The sequence below is a fragment of the Seriola dumerili genome, unplaced genomic scaffold (genome assembly GCF_002260705.1).
Source record: "Seriola dumerili isolate Sdu_G_001 unplaced genomic scaffold, Sdu_1.0 BDQW01000226.1, whole genome shotgun sequence".
Classification (NCBI taxonomy): Eukaryota; Metazoa; Chordata; class Actinopteri; order Carangiformes; family Carangidae; genus Seriola; species Seriola dumerili.
In genome coordinates this window covers 891,224-907,685 of record NW_019174481.1, presented here as the reverse complement: position 1 = coordinate 907,685, position 16,462 = coordinate 891,224, and the positions used below count along the sequence as shown (strand labels likewise).

The 16,462-nt window shown below is 39.6% G+C and overlaps 1 protein-coding gene across 1 annotated transcript in view; it reads left to right on the top strand.

The window, feature by feature from the left end:
* Nucleotides 1–6,875, top strand: part of LOC111229063 (vertebrate ancient opsin-like) — a 57,684-nt gene extending 50,809 nt beyond the window's left edge. The window contains exon 4 of the mRNA XM_022755224.1: nt 6,594–6,875. Within this exon, the coding sequence (XP_022610945.1) occupies nt 6,594–6,875 (282 nt within the window). The remainder of the gene's footprint in view (nt 1–6,593) is intronic.
* The last annotated feature ends 9,587 nt before the right edge of the window (nt 6,876–16,462 follow it).

Here is a 16,462-nt window from a genome sequence, read left to right as displayed (position 1 = left end):
GAAGAACGGACTGTTTGAGGCGACTCATCTGTGAGGAAGCATCTGATCTGTTATGTCAATGGTTCACGGGAATGAGCTGTTGCAGAAAATCCAAACCGTGGAACTTGAAAGTTCCAGCGACTGATCGCGGTGTGAGGAAATGATTGATACACACAATATAAACACAGCGCAGCCTTTTGCTGAATTGAGAATGTGCCAGGAAATCCTGAGAGGAAATCAGATGATTGTCATTCTGTTGGCATGTTTCTGTGTGACAGTCATTATTTTTCTGACTCGAGCTCTCAGATCTATTACTTTTTTCTTTTTTTTTTTATTATGCTCTGTGGTCTGCAGGATGCTTCACAACCCTGGGGAGTTTACTAGATCAAATTAAATCACAATTGTCAAATGAAGTAGTTGGTTATCTGCTGATGCCTATAAAAGAAGCTGAATGCTTCCTGCCATTGGCTTATTTCATTTAGATCCCTTAAAGTGCATTAAGTATAATGTACTGAAGTGACTGACTGTCTGCAATTGTTCTCAGGCTGTGGTGAGACCACTGCAAAGTTTTCATTATTAGTATCACAAAGACCTCAATTAAAGGAGTAGGGTCTATTCATTTTTTGCATCCAGCTCTGTAGTCTGGATATTGAATATGAAAAATTGACGACCTCATATTTTTCAGATTATGTTGAACTTCTATACAACAAATAAAACTGATGTCTCCTCTTGCAAAGCCAATGTCAGTGAACTGCTGATGAAATTCTCTGTCTGCTCAGTCATGCAAACACAAAAACTCCTGGATTCAAGCAGGCGTCCCCCGCTTAAAAAAAATAACATAAATAAGTGAATGAAGGCTGTATTGTCTGAGATGATGCCTGACATTCGACCCTCTTGTTGTCATCCTCTACCCGTACAGCATCAGCCCAGATCATAGAAAGCATCACCCAAACCCAATGTGACCAGTATGAGATGACCCCGTGTGAGTCACCTCCAACCTTCTCGCTCCAAAATACTATCAGTGCATCTCACTCCTTCCATCTCCCTGTCATGCTTTATCTATTTATCTGTCATTGCCTTCACCTTTCCCTTGACCTTAGCCTTGATGCCTCTGTCTTAACTAACTTCATCCTCTACCACTTGCCTGTTGTCTCCATCTCCCTCTCTTCCATCTTTCGAGTGCTCTTCAGTGTGCTGTTTGGACAGCTGAGGGGAGCGGGGAGTGTGCATCAGCACCACAGAGAGGTGCTGATCGTCTCATTCCCTTACATCTCGTCGCTAGCCTTCACTCTTAGATGACCTATAGGTTACAGACACACTGAGAAAAGGGGACGAATATATTGCTCATAGTTACATCGTGAGGAAAATTTTTAGTTATGTCCTGAGGCATCTCTCACTCTCCCTCTCCACATCTCTTCATACCCAGCAAGCCTTTGACGGACAGTGATGGGCAGGAGAATATCAATGTCGAATCAATGGATACGAAATTCTATGAGATGAGTTTGTGATGTGATGTGGTAAAAAATTCATATTTGAGAGATTAAACTGAGAAATACTTAGGTCCACAGTTTAAGAGTACAGCTGGCAATGTACTTTATTTTTGTGACTGTTTACAAATCTCATGAGAGGACTAAAGCCAACAATGTGTAAGTCCATCTATCAATACTCTTCGACTTCCTCAGCCTGTAAATGGGCTCAGTCCCAAGCCAATTTATTCTTATGAAAGATATAAATCTTAAACCAATAAAAAAACCAATAGAGAAAATAATTTCTCAAAACTGCAGAGCCTAAAAAAGGAGTAAATGGTGCATTTGATGGGGACTATTTTCATCTGTGGATTTCGTGCACTAGCATGTCTTCACAGGAGCAGGTTGGAGAATGTGGAACTGACTCAAAATAAACCACAGTGCCCACGGTCATTCTAATGAAGGAACATGGTTCATTTATGGTTCTTTTCAATAGTTTTTGGATAACAGTGGAACTCTATGGCACAGAGAAATAAGATACATCAGGCTTTGGCTTAGTGGGATCATTTCATTATCGCTCTTTTATAGGGTTTGTTGACAGTAAGAAAAATACAGGCCTGACTTATTCTTTAACAAGAGGATGCTAGGAGCTGTTACATTAGATTTATTATTGTTATTGGTATTATATTGGTAGTGTTTTTCAGCACTCCCACACATCAACATCACATCTCTTTATTGCTACAGTTTTCAGGGCACCTTCATGTTAAGATGCATAAACTTAATTCAATTCATGGCTTTTAATTGTATCAGATATAAATGTATCTGTATCTCTAATGTATGTACATATTTTTTGTCGCTTTTTCCCTTTTATAGTATGTCAACATATGATATTGTTAAGTATATAATATATATATTGTATAGTTGTAGTAGTTACTTTCAATGTGTGTATTTGACTTCACTCTAACCAGACGCTGTGAAAGAGATTCATCATATTTTGCACCCTGTGAGAAAATGTAGTAGACTATAAGTATACATGACATTCAAAGTATACTAAGTATACTACGTTTACTCAAGAGTGGCATCAGACCACATTAACAGGAGTCCCAGAAGAAGACTTGAAAATGGTCTAAATTATGGTCTAGTGCCTCTGTGTTGTGAATATATCTTGGATGTGGCTGGAAATGCCTGGAATTTAAAGTATAGCCAAATACCCTGAATGCATTGTTATGCTTTCAACCTGCTGCTGGGGTCCTCAATTATTCAGAATCCTCCTATCTGTCCATCAGCAGCTGTGGCTCTGTGTTGGTGTAGAGGTTGGTGTAATACAGGACGATCTGCATGAAATCATAATCCCGAGACTTCTATCCTGGTTCTCGGATTGAAAAATGTATCCAGGTGTCCATTCACTATTTATTAGACCCTGACAGATGGTGTATAGATTTCAGTGCCTTTCCTCTGTAGCTTGGAGACAGCCCGCCCTTTCTTTGCACAAAATATTTTTTTCCGGTTAGAATACAGTATGTGTAGTATTTGTGGAGGTGTAGACTCATAATGGTTTATGTGGAATCACTGAGACAATGTTATCAGTTTGAGGAAATGTGTTTATGGTAATATCTCTGGCCATCTGGTCTAGGGCTGAACAATTAATCGAAAGGTTATCAAAATGCTGCGATATAAAAATCTCATGAGCTACAATTTTTTGATAAAAAAGGTAATATGTGTCACAACATACCATTATAAATGAATGCATTGTGGTGCTACAGAGATGCTCCGGCCAACAATTCAATTCTCCAGACATAAGGGAACAAGCTTGTTTGGTACAGACCCCAGATGATGTATGTAGCCAGACCTTTATATTGTTACACACAGCAGCTATCATCACACTAAACTAATACGCCAGGGTGAACAAGGGTACGTATTCAAAGTTACTCTGAACTCTGTAGCCAAGACTTCAGCCAGAGAAGAATGTTGAATATTAACTTAGGAATGTTCAGAGCCACTGTTTTAAAATTTATCTCTTTCTGGTATTGTGAAGTTTAGGTAAGGATGACTTTGACTTTGTCAAAGAGAACTGTAGTTAAGTTTAGGCTAATAAAACACTTGCTTAGGTAGAAATCATTTAAGTTATTAGAGGGGCAAATGTTACTTGCAGCTCTGTGAGACAAGCTGCAGTCTCCTGCATTAAAGGACTTATTTGTAAGTTTTGATATTGTGAGTTCAGCATCAAATTGCATTCTTTTAGTGCACCAGTGGTGGAAAGCAACGGCACCGTTAACTCTTGTCTCCATCACGACTTTTCGTCTACTGAAGTTAGCACGCTAACCAGCTAGCCCCGGCCCGTCTCATCACTTTCTGATAGCGACTCACTGTAGACTCAAATCTGCCCTGAAGACGTAGCGTTGCTCAGAGGGCATATAATAACCGCTTGTCTTGTAAACGGTCGAATGATGGCCGAAGCTCTTGTTCAGCACCACCCACTCCCAGCAAGAAACCACGTTTGGCGGCAGAGAAAACTTCCAAAGTCCCCCTTTAAAGTTAGTTGCGCTGTATGTCCAACCACAACCTGGGATATTAGGCTGCTGTAACAGGCATAGTGGGCTTCACCACTTTCCTCTGCACGTTCAACACACTGGGCACAAAAGTTTGCTTCTAACTGCAGTCACATCAAGTACCAGGGCATTTCTGATAATAGGTTACGAGTAATTCAGTCAATAGACTCTTATAAGAGGGCACTGAGAACGACTGGAACATTGTGGGGCAAAGTGCTGACTGCCTTTTTATGATTGTGGCTGACCACATTTTTCTCACAGAAAAATTGCTGACACAAACAAGTTACAACAATGTGAAAGGCCAAAACAGAAGTTGGTCATAAGAAAGCAGTGATTCTAATAAGCAGGTCAATGGGTTTAAACCTCACATCCCCACCGAAAGGCAAAGGTTTTTATGAGATGGGCTGAGCACATGTGCTACACACCACAATGTTTCATATCATCAGTGGAACCATTAATGGCATTCTCCCCTGACAGAGCTGCACAAAAGTAATGGTGCAACTCTCTGCTCCATCATGTCTCACCAGAAACTGGTGTAGTAGCCAACAAGGGGCCCACTTTGATTGGCAGAGGAACAGCATCAGGACCTCTATCTTTGTTTTCTGTTTTTCCTTTGGATTGAAACAACACAAATGCTGAGTGACACAGTAGGACTCTTCTTCTTTCCCATTAAAGCATCTTATGTGACACAGACATAGAGAGACATCTAACAGGTCCTCACTGTCTCATCTCCAAAGGGTCATTATGTCTCGGCACAGATGCTTCATAGCAACATGAAGAACCGACGAGACACTGATAGCTGCTGCCACTTCACCACCAACCACTGGGTACTTACTATGCAGACACAGCACAAGAGCTCCTGTTTCACTGGTGGTGAAGGGTGCCTCACTTTCAATATTCAGCCTGTCATTGTAAGGCTTCACTGGGGTTCATCTATGTGGACAACTGAACAGGAAGTAGCGAGGTTAGAGGCTTCACTGACATCATGTGAAAGATCCATAAAGCCCCCCTCTCTCTTCTGTCTGCAGGCATAGCATAGCAGGGTAAAGGCACAGTGTTGTGCAGTTGAAGTTGTATGGTTGAAACAAACGTTTGCAGGAAACACCTATGTTAGCTCAGTGGGCAAAAATAAAAAAATCATACCTCATCCACTTTGTACATTGCTGGCAATGTAGATTACAGTGCAGTATTCCACACAGAATATTGGTCAACTCTGTGGGGCAGGATAGATGGTATTAGGCTACTCATATCACACACTATTGAGGGATAAGGCCAGAGCTGGGGTAGCAGTGGCATAAAGGTTAAAGAAGCTAGCTTGTGACTGGAAAGTCGCCAGTTTAGTTCCTGGTCCTGGAGTGGTGGAGCGGAAAAAGCAGCACCCTCCACTTTCCTCTTACCAACTTGACCAAGGTCCTTAACCTGCAAACGGCTCCAATGGAGGAGCCTGTGGTGGAAACTGTGTGAGCGTGAAGCTGAAAAAGAGAGCTTTACTCTCAGCAACACTTCCATGATTGAAGCGCGGAGAAAAAGACTTCATTGTAGTCAAAAAACAAATAAATAAATAAATACTTGAATGATTTCCTCTACTGAGTTTAAAGAGACAGGGGTCTGGATTCACAGTTGAGTGTGATGGCCTTTGGTCTTTCTGAGAGCTTTGATATTTCTTTCCCCTCTTTTTGCTTCCTCTTTTAGAGGATCTTAGTAAAGCAGCATAACTTTTGGTAGTGGTGGTGCTGCTTTTCCAATGGTTCAACTTCAGCATGCAGCCTACCTCCTGTTTTGACTGACACCCTGTTAATGCATTGTTGGCGTGAAACAACACAAATGGAAATCTTAACACGGGAGATTTAAAATCACCAAATTGCTCATCATGTGCTGACATATGAAATGACCCTATTTTCTGTGCCCTAAATTTTCAACAGCCAGTATACATTTAACTTTTATATTACTACAAGTAACAGCCAAACTCTTAAATTTTAAACAAGCCTAACAAAAGAGCCCTCTCACAGAAAATTGCACTTTAAAATGATCAAGCAAATCATGGTGGTTAGTTTACCCAAGAGAAAATAACAGATTGGGTGAAAAAAATGTTGTTCTGTTCTTAGTCTCTTTCTCTCTCACCCTCAACTTGCCACTCTTTATATGCAGACATTAACAAAATCCCTTATCCAAATGAAAATGCAGTAATAGCTTGCACTCATGATTGAGAATGTAATTAGTTAAATATATAATGGCATAATAATATAATTTAGAAACCTTACAAATAATTAGTGTCACTTGGCATATTGTTCCTCAGGAAAAGGAAGGCAACACAATAGCCTCAGTGACAGGGTAGTACTGTGGGAGGCAGAGAAGGGCAGATAGAGAGAGAAAAATAAATTAACTTCCTATAGAAGGAGCAACTTGAATCAAATAAATTTTTGGGCAAAATGTTATATAATAATATAAATGTTACATTTACATTTATTATATTCAGCCAAGCTCTCGCAACATATTACAGCATTACTCCTCTTGTCTTTACAGTTTCATCCTTCGCGGTCTCCCGTCTAGTTCTGCAGTACATTTCTGATCATGTGTTTGTGTTGTATGCTCGCCCCAGTTTTACAGATGCTTCCAAGCCCTTCTGCGTTGTGACACTCCTCAACGAGGCTCCAGCTTAAAGAGCTCCTCCAAGGTCGTCACCAAGGCCATGAGAGGTCAAGCACTCAACGGTCCCCGACGGACCAATGACTTCCTATTTATGGTAGCATCCCTTGGTCAACCGGCCACCACACTGCCCCAGCTGGGCGCCTCCTGTGAACCCACCATCGACATCACTAAAGCCCCTTCTTCAGAGATCAAACCTGTCGTAGTATCACTGGTGGCCCACTTTGATGGCTGATGATCGAGGGATTTTTTATGGTTATATCCAATGTCCCCAGACAGGAAGTCATGAATAATAAGAGAGGTGGTGTTACTGAAGCTTAGAGAGCAGCAGTCCAAGTGGACTGCCAGCACAAGTGGATTTAACACGGCTGTTAACATCAACTCTGCACCGACGAGTAAAGATGATGGACCTGTTACAAAGGGATATCTTAAGACTGCCTCTGGACAATATGAGCTGAAATCTGAGGCGGTCAACCTGCAGCTGCTGGGAGTGTTTCTCTGCAGAAAAAGAAAGAATACATCTGTCTTGCTAAGAGTGAGCATTTGAAGGATGCTCTTGTCAGGATTTTTGGAGGGAGCACTGTCAGACTGTTATGGTAATAGAAGAGGAATTGTAGGGATCATTTATTTTGTGCAATATCTAATATTCAGTAAGGTATTCACTCATAAAATGTCATAGCAGAAATATGTTCACAGTGCGGGAAGAGAAACAAAATGTATTGATTGGTTACTGAATGTGGTTACAAAGTGAGGTTGAGGAACACAAGTTGTTTATAACCCCATTCATTTTGAAGTCTTTCCTAGAGTAGACAAGATTGAAAAAAAAAAAAAAAAGAAAAAACTGAGTAGGCAGAGTAATGAGAATGTACTGGTAATGATTTTAAACTATCAGTGTTTTTGCTTTGATTCCCTGCCACTAAATTGCATTTCAATAATCACTTTGAAATGCATAAGTGGTTTTTAATTAAGTGGTTTAATAAGTGGTTTGTTGTACATGTAGCATTGCTAGCATGCTAGCGACAGTCACATATATTTTTCGGGGATAGTGACTTTATGGTCAAAGAAATAGGTGCATGTTGAAGAGTTACTGTATAGTTCCTTCAATAATGACTCTGCATGCAAACTGTTGCAGTTTAATGTGCAAATGAGGTCAAAGAAATGCAATGTCTGGTAATGTTCAGTGGATAGGCAAAGGCACAAATCTTGGCAATGGGTGCCCCCCTGAGCCGATTTCTTCATGGTTTTCAATTACATATTTCCACATGTACATACAGCTGTGAAATCTTTTGTTGTTGTTGTTGTTGTTATGCTGGATTTGGTCAAACCCAAAGTGCAGGGTGTCCCGTGTATTTAAAAGTGATTGAGGTCACAGGCCCTTTGATGTGACAGAGTGAACCTCAAACATCCTTGAAATTGTCAACAGTTCAGTGCCTTGCTCATGAGCACAGTGCATGTGGACAGGTACCAGCCTCTTCTCATAATATTCAAACTACTTGCTTTCATAAAAGTCACTCTATTGTGTTTAACACTCTCAATAATTCAACTCAATAATTGTCATCATCTCTGAAAATACAAAAGTACCAACAACTGAAAGAACAATTCTTCTACAGTTTCCCAGAACATAACAAAGGACTTTATCTGAGGCAACAACATCTGTTAGATGGAATAAGTTTGTTGTGTATATTTTTTTCAATGTGCTCGTCTGCATCTTGTTAAATTTTTTGATAACTGATTTCATACTTTTTCCCTCTTGCAATACAAAGATAAAAGTTTCTGAGAGCAGTGCATCAGTGCTGTGTTGTCAGTGAATGTCTAAACTATAAGTGGTGTGGTACTTTTCTCTACTGCATACAATCAGTGTGTGCAATTTTTTTGTAATTCACGTTAAGCACACAAACTGTTTTCTATGTGCTGTCAAGATCTTGGATAGATTAATGTACATGAGTTGATACCAAAGCTAAAGAAATTTTAATATTTTTTGAGAAGTGCTGTTCAATAAAGGTTTTTTTTTTTTTTTAAATCTAAATTGCTGTGCTGTGCTTTCTTTTGATGACGACTTGCTTGAAATAGAGAGTGATCAAAATTAAGGAGGCTTAAGGTGTATTATGCAGGATATGGAAGATGGTCAACCGTAAAGGTATGCAATATGTCAAGTAGCAGGATAGTCATATGTAACTGACCGTTTGTTAAGCTATGATTTGTCAGTTGCTGTTTGGGGGAGGGGCTTAGCAGGCCGTGTGCATGGGACTGTAGTAAAAGCGATGCTCCATATATAAAGACTTTGGGGGGTGGCATCTTTTTTTGATAAATTTTCCAAAACTAAAATTACAGAAGGAAAAGGTGATGAATTGATTAAATGGTGTATTGGTTTGCTCTAAGTTAAGGTGAAAATATTAGCATGTCCACCTAACTAGCCTATTACCTACACTTGTAACATACGTCCAAGACTAAGTAGCATTTTATACTACATTAATTTTGTGTTACAGCTTACAAAAAAAAAACAGTTCATCCACTATTTTCCGACTGTTAATCATAGATGCTACTATAACAGAGTTTAGGGTAACGTTAGCTTGTTTTGGCCTCGTCTTGCTCTTTGTCAGATTTTGGGAACACTCCAGCATCCCCAGCCAAACCCAATACTAACACAGCAAAAACATCAGCAAGTCCTCATTCTTCAAGCCATTTCCTTTGTGCAGTTAGAAGTTAAATAGACTGATGAAAAATAAAGCATAAATCTAACTTCTGTCTTGCTTGTCTGACCATAGCTAAGAAGCCAAAAAGAGGGTTATGCTACGTTGATATACGAGTCTGACTCTGACTCTTTTCCTCTCGATACTTAAAACATCAGGTTCAACGGTATACTCTGATACAAGAACAATGCTGTTTCTAGATTTCCATCAACTGGTGAAAATACTGTGTTTTTGCTTGAAATACAGCTTCAGCCTCAGATTTTTAGCGTAATGAAGGCATCAAGTGCATATTTAAAGTGAGTCAGCAGGAAACACTACAAAGTCAGAAGTAGAGGGTGTTCTCAACCAACCGAGTTAACATTAGCTAAATGAGGCAGCTGCCTACAGCTGATAAACTCTGCTAGCAACAGATGTCATTTCAACCCACTTTGGTCTTTTTGTGTCTGAGAATATTGGGTGGTAAACCTGCCACCATTAGAACTGTAAATTGCGTTATGTGCCGTGCGAGGAAGGAGCTTGACAAGCTTGACAGGCGGAGAAACAGTATTTGGGAGGGTGGATCAGTGTTCCCACAGAATTAGATTCTATTTGTAGCAGTGGGGGAGGAAGGGTGGGTCAATCAGGGTTGATCTAATGTTGTGTTTTGCATGACACCAGTCCTGGTACACACACACACAGCACGCTTTCATCGCGCACACAAAGGGGGGGCAGTAAAGCAACAGATAAGCATTGTAAAAAAATGTTTTGGCCAGTCTGACTATAACTAGACAGACGGGAGGGAGGGAGAGAGAGGGGGGGGGGGGGGGGGGGAGGGAGGGAGGGAGAGAGAGAGAGAGAGAGAGAGAGAGGGGCTGAGCAAATGCTCTAAAATGAATCAACAGGACAAACACTGCACTAGAGATCTTTTATGTTATTATGAGAAGTGCAAAAATACACACAAATTAGACTGCGGTGGCAAAAGAACAGATTCTGGAGAGGTAGAACCAGGAGAGACGGTCCACTAGTCATTTGATCATGGATGGCATTGTTTTCTATCAGATGAATAAAAAAGAAAAAAGAAAAATGCTAAAAATGGGTCGTTAATATACCAGGGCGGCACACCCAAGTAAAGTCTATGTGTGGGAAACACTGGTGGAGGCAGAATGCAGTGTAATGTTTAAAAAATGTAAATAGTGAACACTTCCATTGGAAAAATAAGGAGAGTTAAATAAAGGGTACCCGGGGTGAACCTAGCAAGCTGCAAATGAAGTTACTGTCTATAATCTAATAGACAGATTTTCCAGGGGGAATATTACATTTCAGGCTACGTCTTACATCACGATTTTTTTTTTCTCCTCACTGAAGACCTTCTGTCGAGATGGAACTACCTCTGAGGACTTAAGCCACCCACGTTTTAGATTCACACTCAGAATCAAAACAGATGTCTTATGACTAACTACCAAAACTGTCCAATACAACTGTACCAACTTTCTAATATCAAGAAGATCCATTTTTATCTTCAATCTTTGTACGAAATCTTTTCACCCTGGTTACCTAAAGTACATTCAGTTATGTAAATATTTCATCTTGATACAGCCTGGATAAGAGAAGGTTACACAGAGACGAGAGCAGCCGAGCTCATGTACAGTTTGGTTTTTTTAACCACTGAGTGACAGCAGCTGGAGATTAAAGGTCACCTGGCAAACAGTAGTTACTGAATCATGTGTGATGGATGTCCTGAAATTAAATTATGTGTACTAGAATCACAGGAAATAGTAAATTGCTTCAATATGTAATTACAGAATTGTCAACAAATTGAGGTAATTAAGTATCACTAAAACTGTTGTGACATGAAGTTAAAGTAATAAAACACTGGCATTTTGGCAGCCAGTCACTGACCCAGTCATATTTTATTCATGGATACACTATTGGAATAATTAGATCTAATACAATATGGACTGTGAGAGAAGTTGCCCTTAAGTAACCTTTGTGTTAGTAGATAACAACCAAAAGATTTACAAGAGCTGCACAAACTAACCCATAAGCCTGTTCACTGGAGACTGAACTTAAATTGGCAGTGGGACTTCGAATTTTGAACAAATCTCTTCTCAACGCTGATTCTAAATCTTTTCCAGGCTTCAGTGCACCTTTAGGGATGTTCTGCTAATTGTTTTTGTGTAATGCTTGGTCTTCGGTCTCCGCTGTTTACTATAAAGCCCCTGGTGAGCAGCGATAAGAGACTACCCAATATCAATGCGGCTGTAAGACGGCATTGTGGTGATGGACTCCATTAACCAGAGGCTCAGGGCGTAATGTCTGATTAACTAGTTGAATAGCCTCAAGGCTGGACTGAGGCTGGGATGAGTAGAATCAAAATGACCTTTCGTTAACAACCTTTTGTCAAAAATAAGAGCCAGTCAGTTGTGTTGATAAACAGTTACCCACTAAAGGCCTGCATCCACATTGATTTCCCTCTCTCTTTCAACACCTCTCTCTGTCTCTCTGCACATGCGTGTGTGTGTGTGTGTGTGTGTGTGTGTGTGTGTGTGTGTGTGTGTGTGTGTGTGTGTGTGTGTGTGTGTGTGTGTGTGTGTGTGTGTGTTATTTAGGTACGGAAAATGTCAAGGGCTTCTTTATTTGGTCGGCAGAGTGAAAACATGAAATGAGATGAAAAGTTGAAAAGAATATGTATTTTTTCACTGATTTACTTTCAGAAATATACCTTGTTTGCCTGCATAGGCATTTAATCTTTTTTACTATGAGAGATTAGAAGGATACAGGCAGTTTTAGATAGCTTTACCCTCTCTCTCTCTCTCTCTCTCTCTCTCTCTCTCTCTCTCTCCAGGCACTTCAGAAACATGTCACACCTCACAACACCCATTAATCTGTAGACTACTGATTTAAACATGGTGCAACAAAAACTGGTTAACCCTTCATTTCCTCTCGCCCCTCTGCCACTGAGTGCACAGGAACAACTTTTTATTGTCTTTATTCTGTTTCCCAGTTACGATGGAGTCTGTGATTGAATTATTAACAGCTCTGCAGGGTGATTAGGAACAGCTAGATCATGTTGATCATGTTGTTGGAGACATTATCTATTGTGGAGTAAAGCTAAAGTTTCCCTGAAAATAAAGCGATGCAGGACTTAACTTTGGCCATCAAAAAAACTACAGCTGCAACTTTATTTAAGTGCTCCAAAAAATATAAAAAAGTATAAATATCTAGTTCTGTTTAAAATTATATAAAATAGAATAAAGTTATGAATTCTGAAATTTAAAAAGCTGAAGCGATTTATATTATAAAAAATAATATTTTGAAATTGGCCAACTAATCAATTGATTGACTACTCATTTATTTCTAGATTACAGTTCAATGAAGATAATAAAATGCAAGTAATCTTATCTGCTCATGGAAAACTGGACCTTAGAGCCACAACAATATCATTCCGTCATGAAGCAAATTCCAAAAGGTGAAGATGTTCATTGACAGAGTTCATTTGGACTCTACACTTCACAGTGCAATTTAGGTAGTAGAACATCTTCAGATTTTCATTGCTACCAGAATAAACTACACATCACATGATCCTATTGGTAAAATATTGCAATTTCATCATATCTGTCAAATAATTGCCTCATCTAAACTGTACATGACAACCTTTCCCTTCATACTACAATTCATATGTGAAAATACTTAGAAACACACCCAAGACATGGTAACATTTCTCTTACCATCATAGCAACAAACTGAACAAATAATTTGCTGAATTATCTTTATTCAGTGAGTTACTGATTAGGAAATCTGTTGCACTGACACTAACTGTCATGGGTCCTGCAGCACAGGTGGTATAGTGTTTGTCTTTGACTGCTGCCAAACAAGCCAGACTGAAGCGATTGTAATATCTGGCGGGCTGCCCGGTGACTGGTGGGGCCAGCCAGCCTCTGATGATAAAAAACACATTGGAAATGAGTGCAGACAACACAGGGGATTCCACAGTTAATTGATTAATGTAGTCCACTCCCACCTGAAACTTCCCACTACAACTTTCTGCTGGGACTTTTCAATTCATACATTTCACTTTTTTGTGCAATGGCAATATTAAAAAATGTTAGCAGATTTAAATTAGCATTTGCTAATAGATGATTATAAGTTTCCAAAGTGGAAAAGGTTCACTTTCTATAAATCATCAATGTCGTCAGTAAATTCTGTGGCAATGTGCCTGTTTTCTTTGAAACTTATGCTGGTCCACAGAAGAGGCCAGGGAGACGGCAAAATCAATAGGGTTGATTTAAAGATGCCACCTTGGTTTTTATGATATTTTGATTGACATTTTCAGTATTGTATTGTTAGACACTGATCTATAGTCATGTATGAAGATACATCTCCAGATGTACTTTCTGCTGACAGCTGGTGTCTTTCCTTCCTGCCTGAGCTGTCACACTAAACTTCCACATGTCATATCCTCGTTTTCCTGCATTAATGTTAAGTTCTTCCCTCCGTACCAACTTATCTATCAGGTCTTCTTAATGGTAAGCTCTACAAAATAAATAAACAGTCATTACCTTATATCTGTTGCCTCACTTAGCTTCTCAAACATCTGTCTTTTACTTGAATTGTTCAACTTAACACGCAACAATTATTATTTGAGTTCTCATTCTAAAAATGAAAATAAATATACATTTCATGTACTAAATCCATAGTGGCGGCTGCCTTACACTTGGTTATGCTACAGAGTGTATCGTCCTTGGGATACCAATTTTGTATTCTGCAAGGATGTGCTCAGGCCATGCTGCTTCTGGACACTGCACAGGTCTAGTATTCAACAAGCCACAGAGTGAGGTTGGAAGGTGACTGAGAAAAAAAAAAATCTCACTGTTTCTATAAATAATTATCTCACACCTCCTTTTCCAAAGTTCCTCTCCAACAAAGTGCCACTCCGAACCTCCACAGGTTCCCAATTAATATTTGTCAATAGCCCAAGGCCAGTCCAGTTTAAGTCTGATGATCTTTTCCTTTTGGTCCCTGACTTCTCTGCCCTCCAGATGTAAAGTTCATTGCTAATGCCTAGTTACTTTGTGGCAGGGTTTTGGTGAATTGATTTTGTATATAGAACAACAGGTTTTGCATGTAAACTGATTCTATCTGATCCTATCAAGAACATCTTTCCTTGTTTGTTTTTTTGTTTATTTTTTTCATCTGACGATCTTGAATTGCTTAAAAAACATTTTTCTCCTCTCAGGTACAAATACTATGGCTGACACTGATAAGGTCCAAGACCACATGAATCATTTTGTGGAGGTTTCATACCTTTCAGTATGTACATTTGTTAGCCTGCTTGCCCCGTTTTTAATTAAAAATTATAACAATAAAAGTGTTTCAAATTACTGCTTATGTGGTCTGATATAACAACACGTTCTGATATGACATTTCATTAAGAAGATGGATGCTGCACTCTGCTTGGGGACACTTTTTGAACGGCGTTGTCAAGGTTAATCACTGTATCCAACTTTGAAACTCAGGTGACAGTTTGGTCTGAATGAGATTCATTAATACAATAAAATATTAACTGAGTGGGAATTTCTCTGCCAAGGCAGCTCACAGCGATCACTTGCTGCAGGAAATGTTGGCTTGCTAGATCTGAATGAAGGGTCGGTGCTGATTTGGGGGAAATGGGAGCTGCAGTTACTGTAGGTGAATGATGGTTAAATACTTGCATTACTGTTGCAGTGGGCAGTGAGAAACACATCTGCAAAGCATTAAAAGGTGTCATCAAAAGGAAACAACAACCATCCCACAGATGATGCCTTATGGTTATTCATGGTTAATACCTTATTCTGCGAGTTGCACAAGCAGATCTGGTTTCCTTCTTTCTACTGCTCCCCTACCTTCTGAAGTGTTCTTAATGCAATACCAAAGTCTGTTGCTATATCATTTATCTTTGAGACATTTTCCACCACATCTCTTGCACACTGATGGGATAATTTTTCTCTCATGTCAGTCGTGCGTAGCCAGAGCCAGTTTTTGTTATTGTTACAATTGATAAGAACCTATTCCCTCGCCAGAGACGCCTGTTCAAACTGTCACATGAACTTCTCCTTGTTGCCAAAAGCTTCATTCAGACACATTAAGATTACAGCTTTTTGGAGCCTCTTTGTGTTTCAAAGCACCTGTCTGAGGGCCAAGAGTAACCATCATCTGTTTGCATTTGTTGAGTTCAGCTTGTCTGAGCAACACTAAGTGGTGGTTTTATGAAAACAGACACACATTTTATCAGACGGGGCTACAATACAGGCCTAAAGCTTGTGACATGCCACAGATACACTGTTTGCCCAAATGAAATTCTAGTTGTGGCTACACTGTGTTCGCTCTTCTGCCCACAGAAAGTAATGAAATGAAGGGTGAAATACAAATTGTCTACTGAACAGGCACCCATCCCAGAAAAAGTTGAACTCACAACATCTCATATTAACCTTCTCATCCCCTTGATATCTGTTGGTATAACAAATCACAGAAAAGTGTGTAGATGGTCGGTCATGATTTTTACTGCAGTATCAGAGGACTCTCCTTGTTTCGACGTGCATAATGACGTCTCAGTGTTTAATCCTTCTTAAAGCTCTAATCCTTTAAATTGTAATGAAATCAAACTCCTATTTTTGATACTATTTATGGCTTGCATCTTTTCAGCACCAGCCATTTAATTCATCTCATTATCTATATACTGTCACGGCTACGGATGCAGGCAACAGGATAGAGAACCCAAAAGCAGGGGAACCAGACTGGCAGGAGCAATTCAGTCACTTTAATGGCAACAAATGGAGACAAAGGCCTACAGGCAGATAAGCAGGCAGGCACCTATACTTCTAAATGAATTGCCCCATATCAACTTGCACATAGTCTGAGGTCCCCAGACAGGAACTTGTTGGTAGTTCCTATGTCAAGATGGAAGACTAAAGCGGACAGAGCTTTTAATATTAAGAAACCACATCTGCGGAACAACCTGCCTGATGAACTTCAACTTGCAAAGTTAGTATCTTCTTTTAAATCGCTTCTAAAAAACACATTTCTTTCACAAGGCTTTTGAATATTTCACATATTTTTACATAATTTCTCATTTGTATCATTATTATTATTATTATATTAGTCACCAGTAACACCC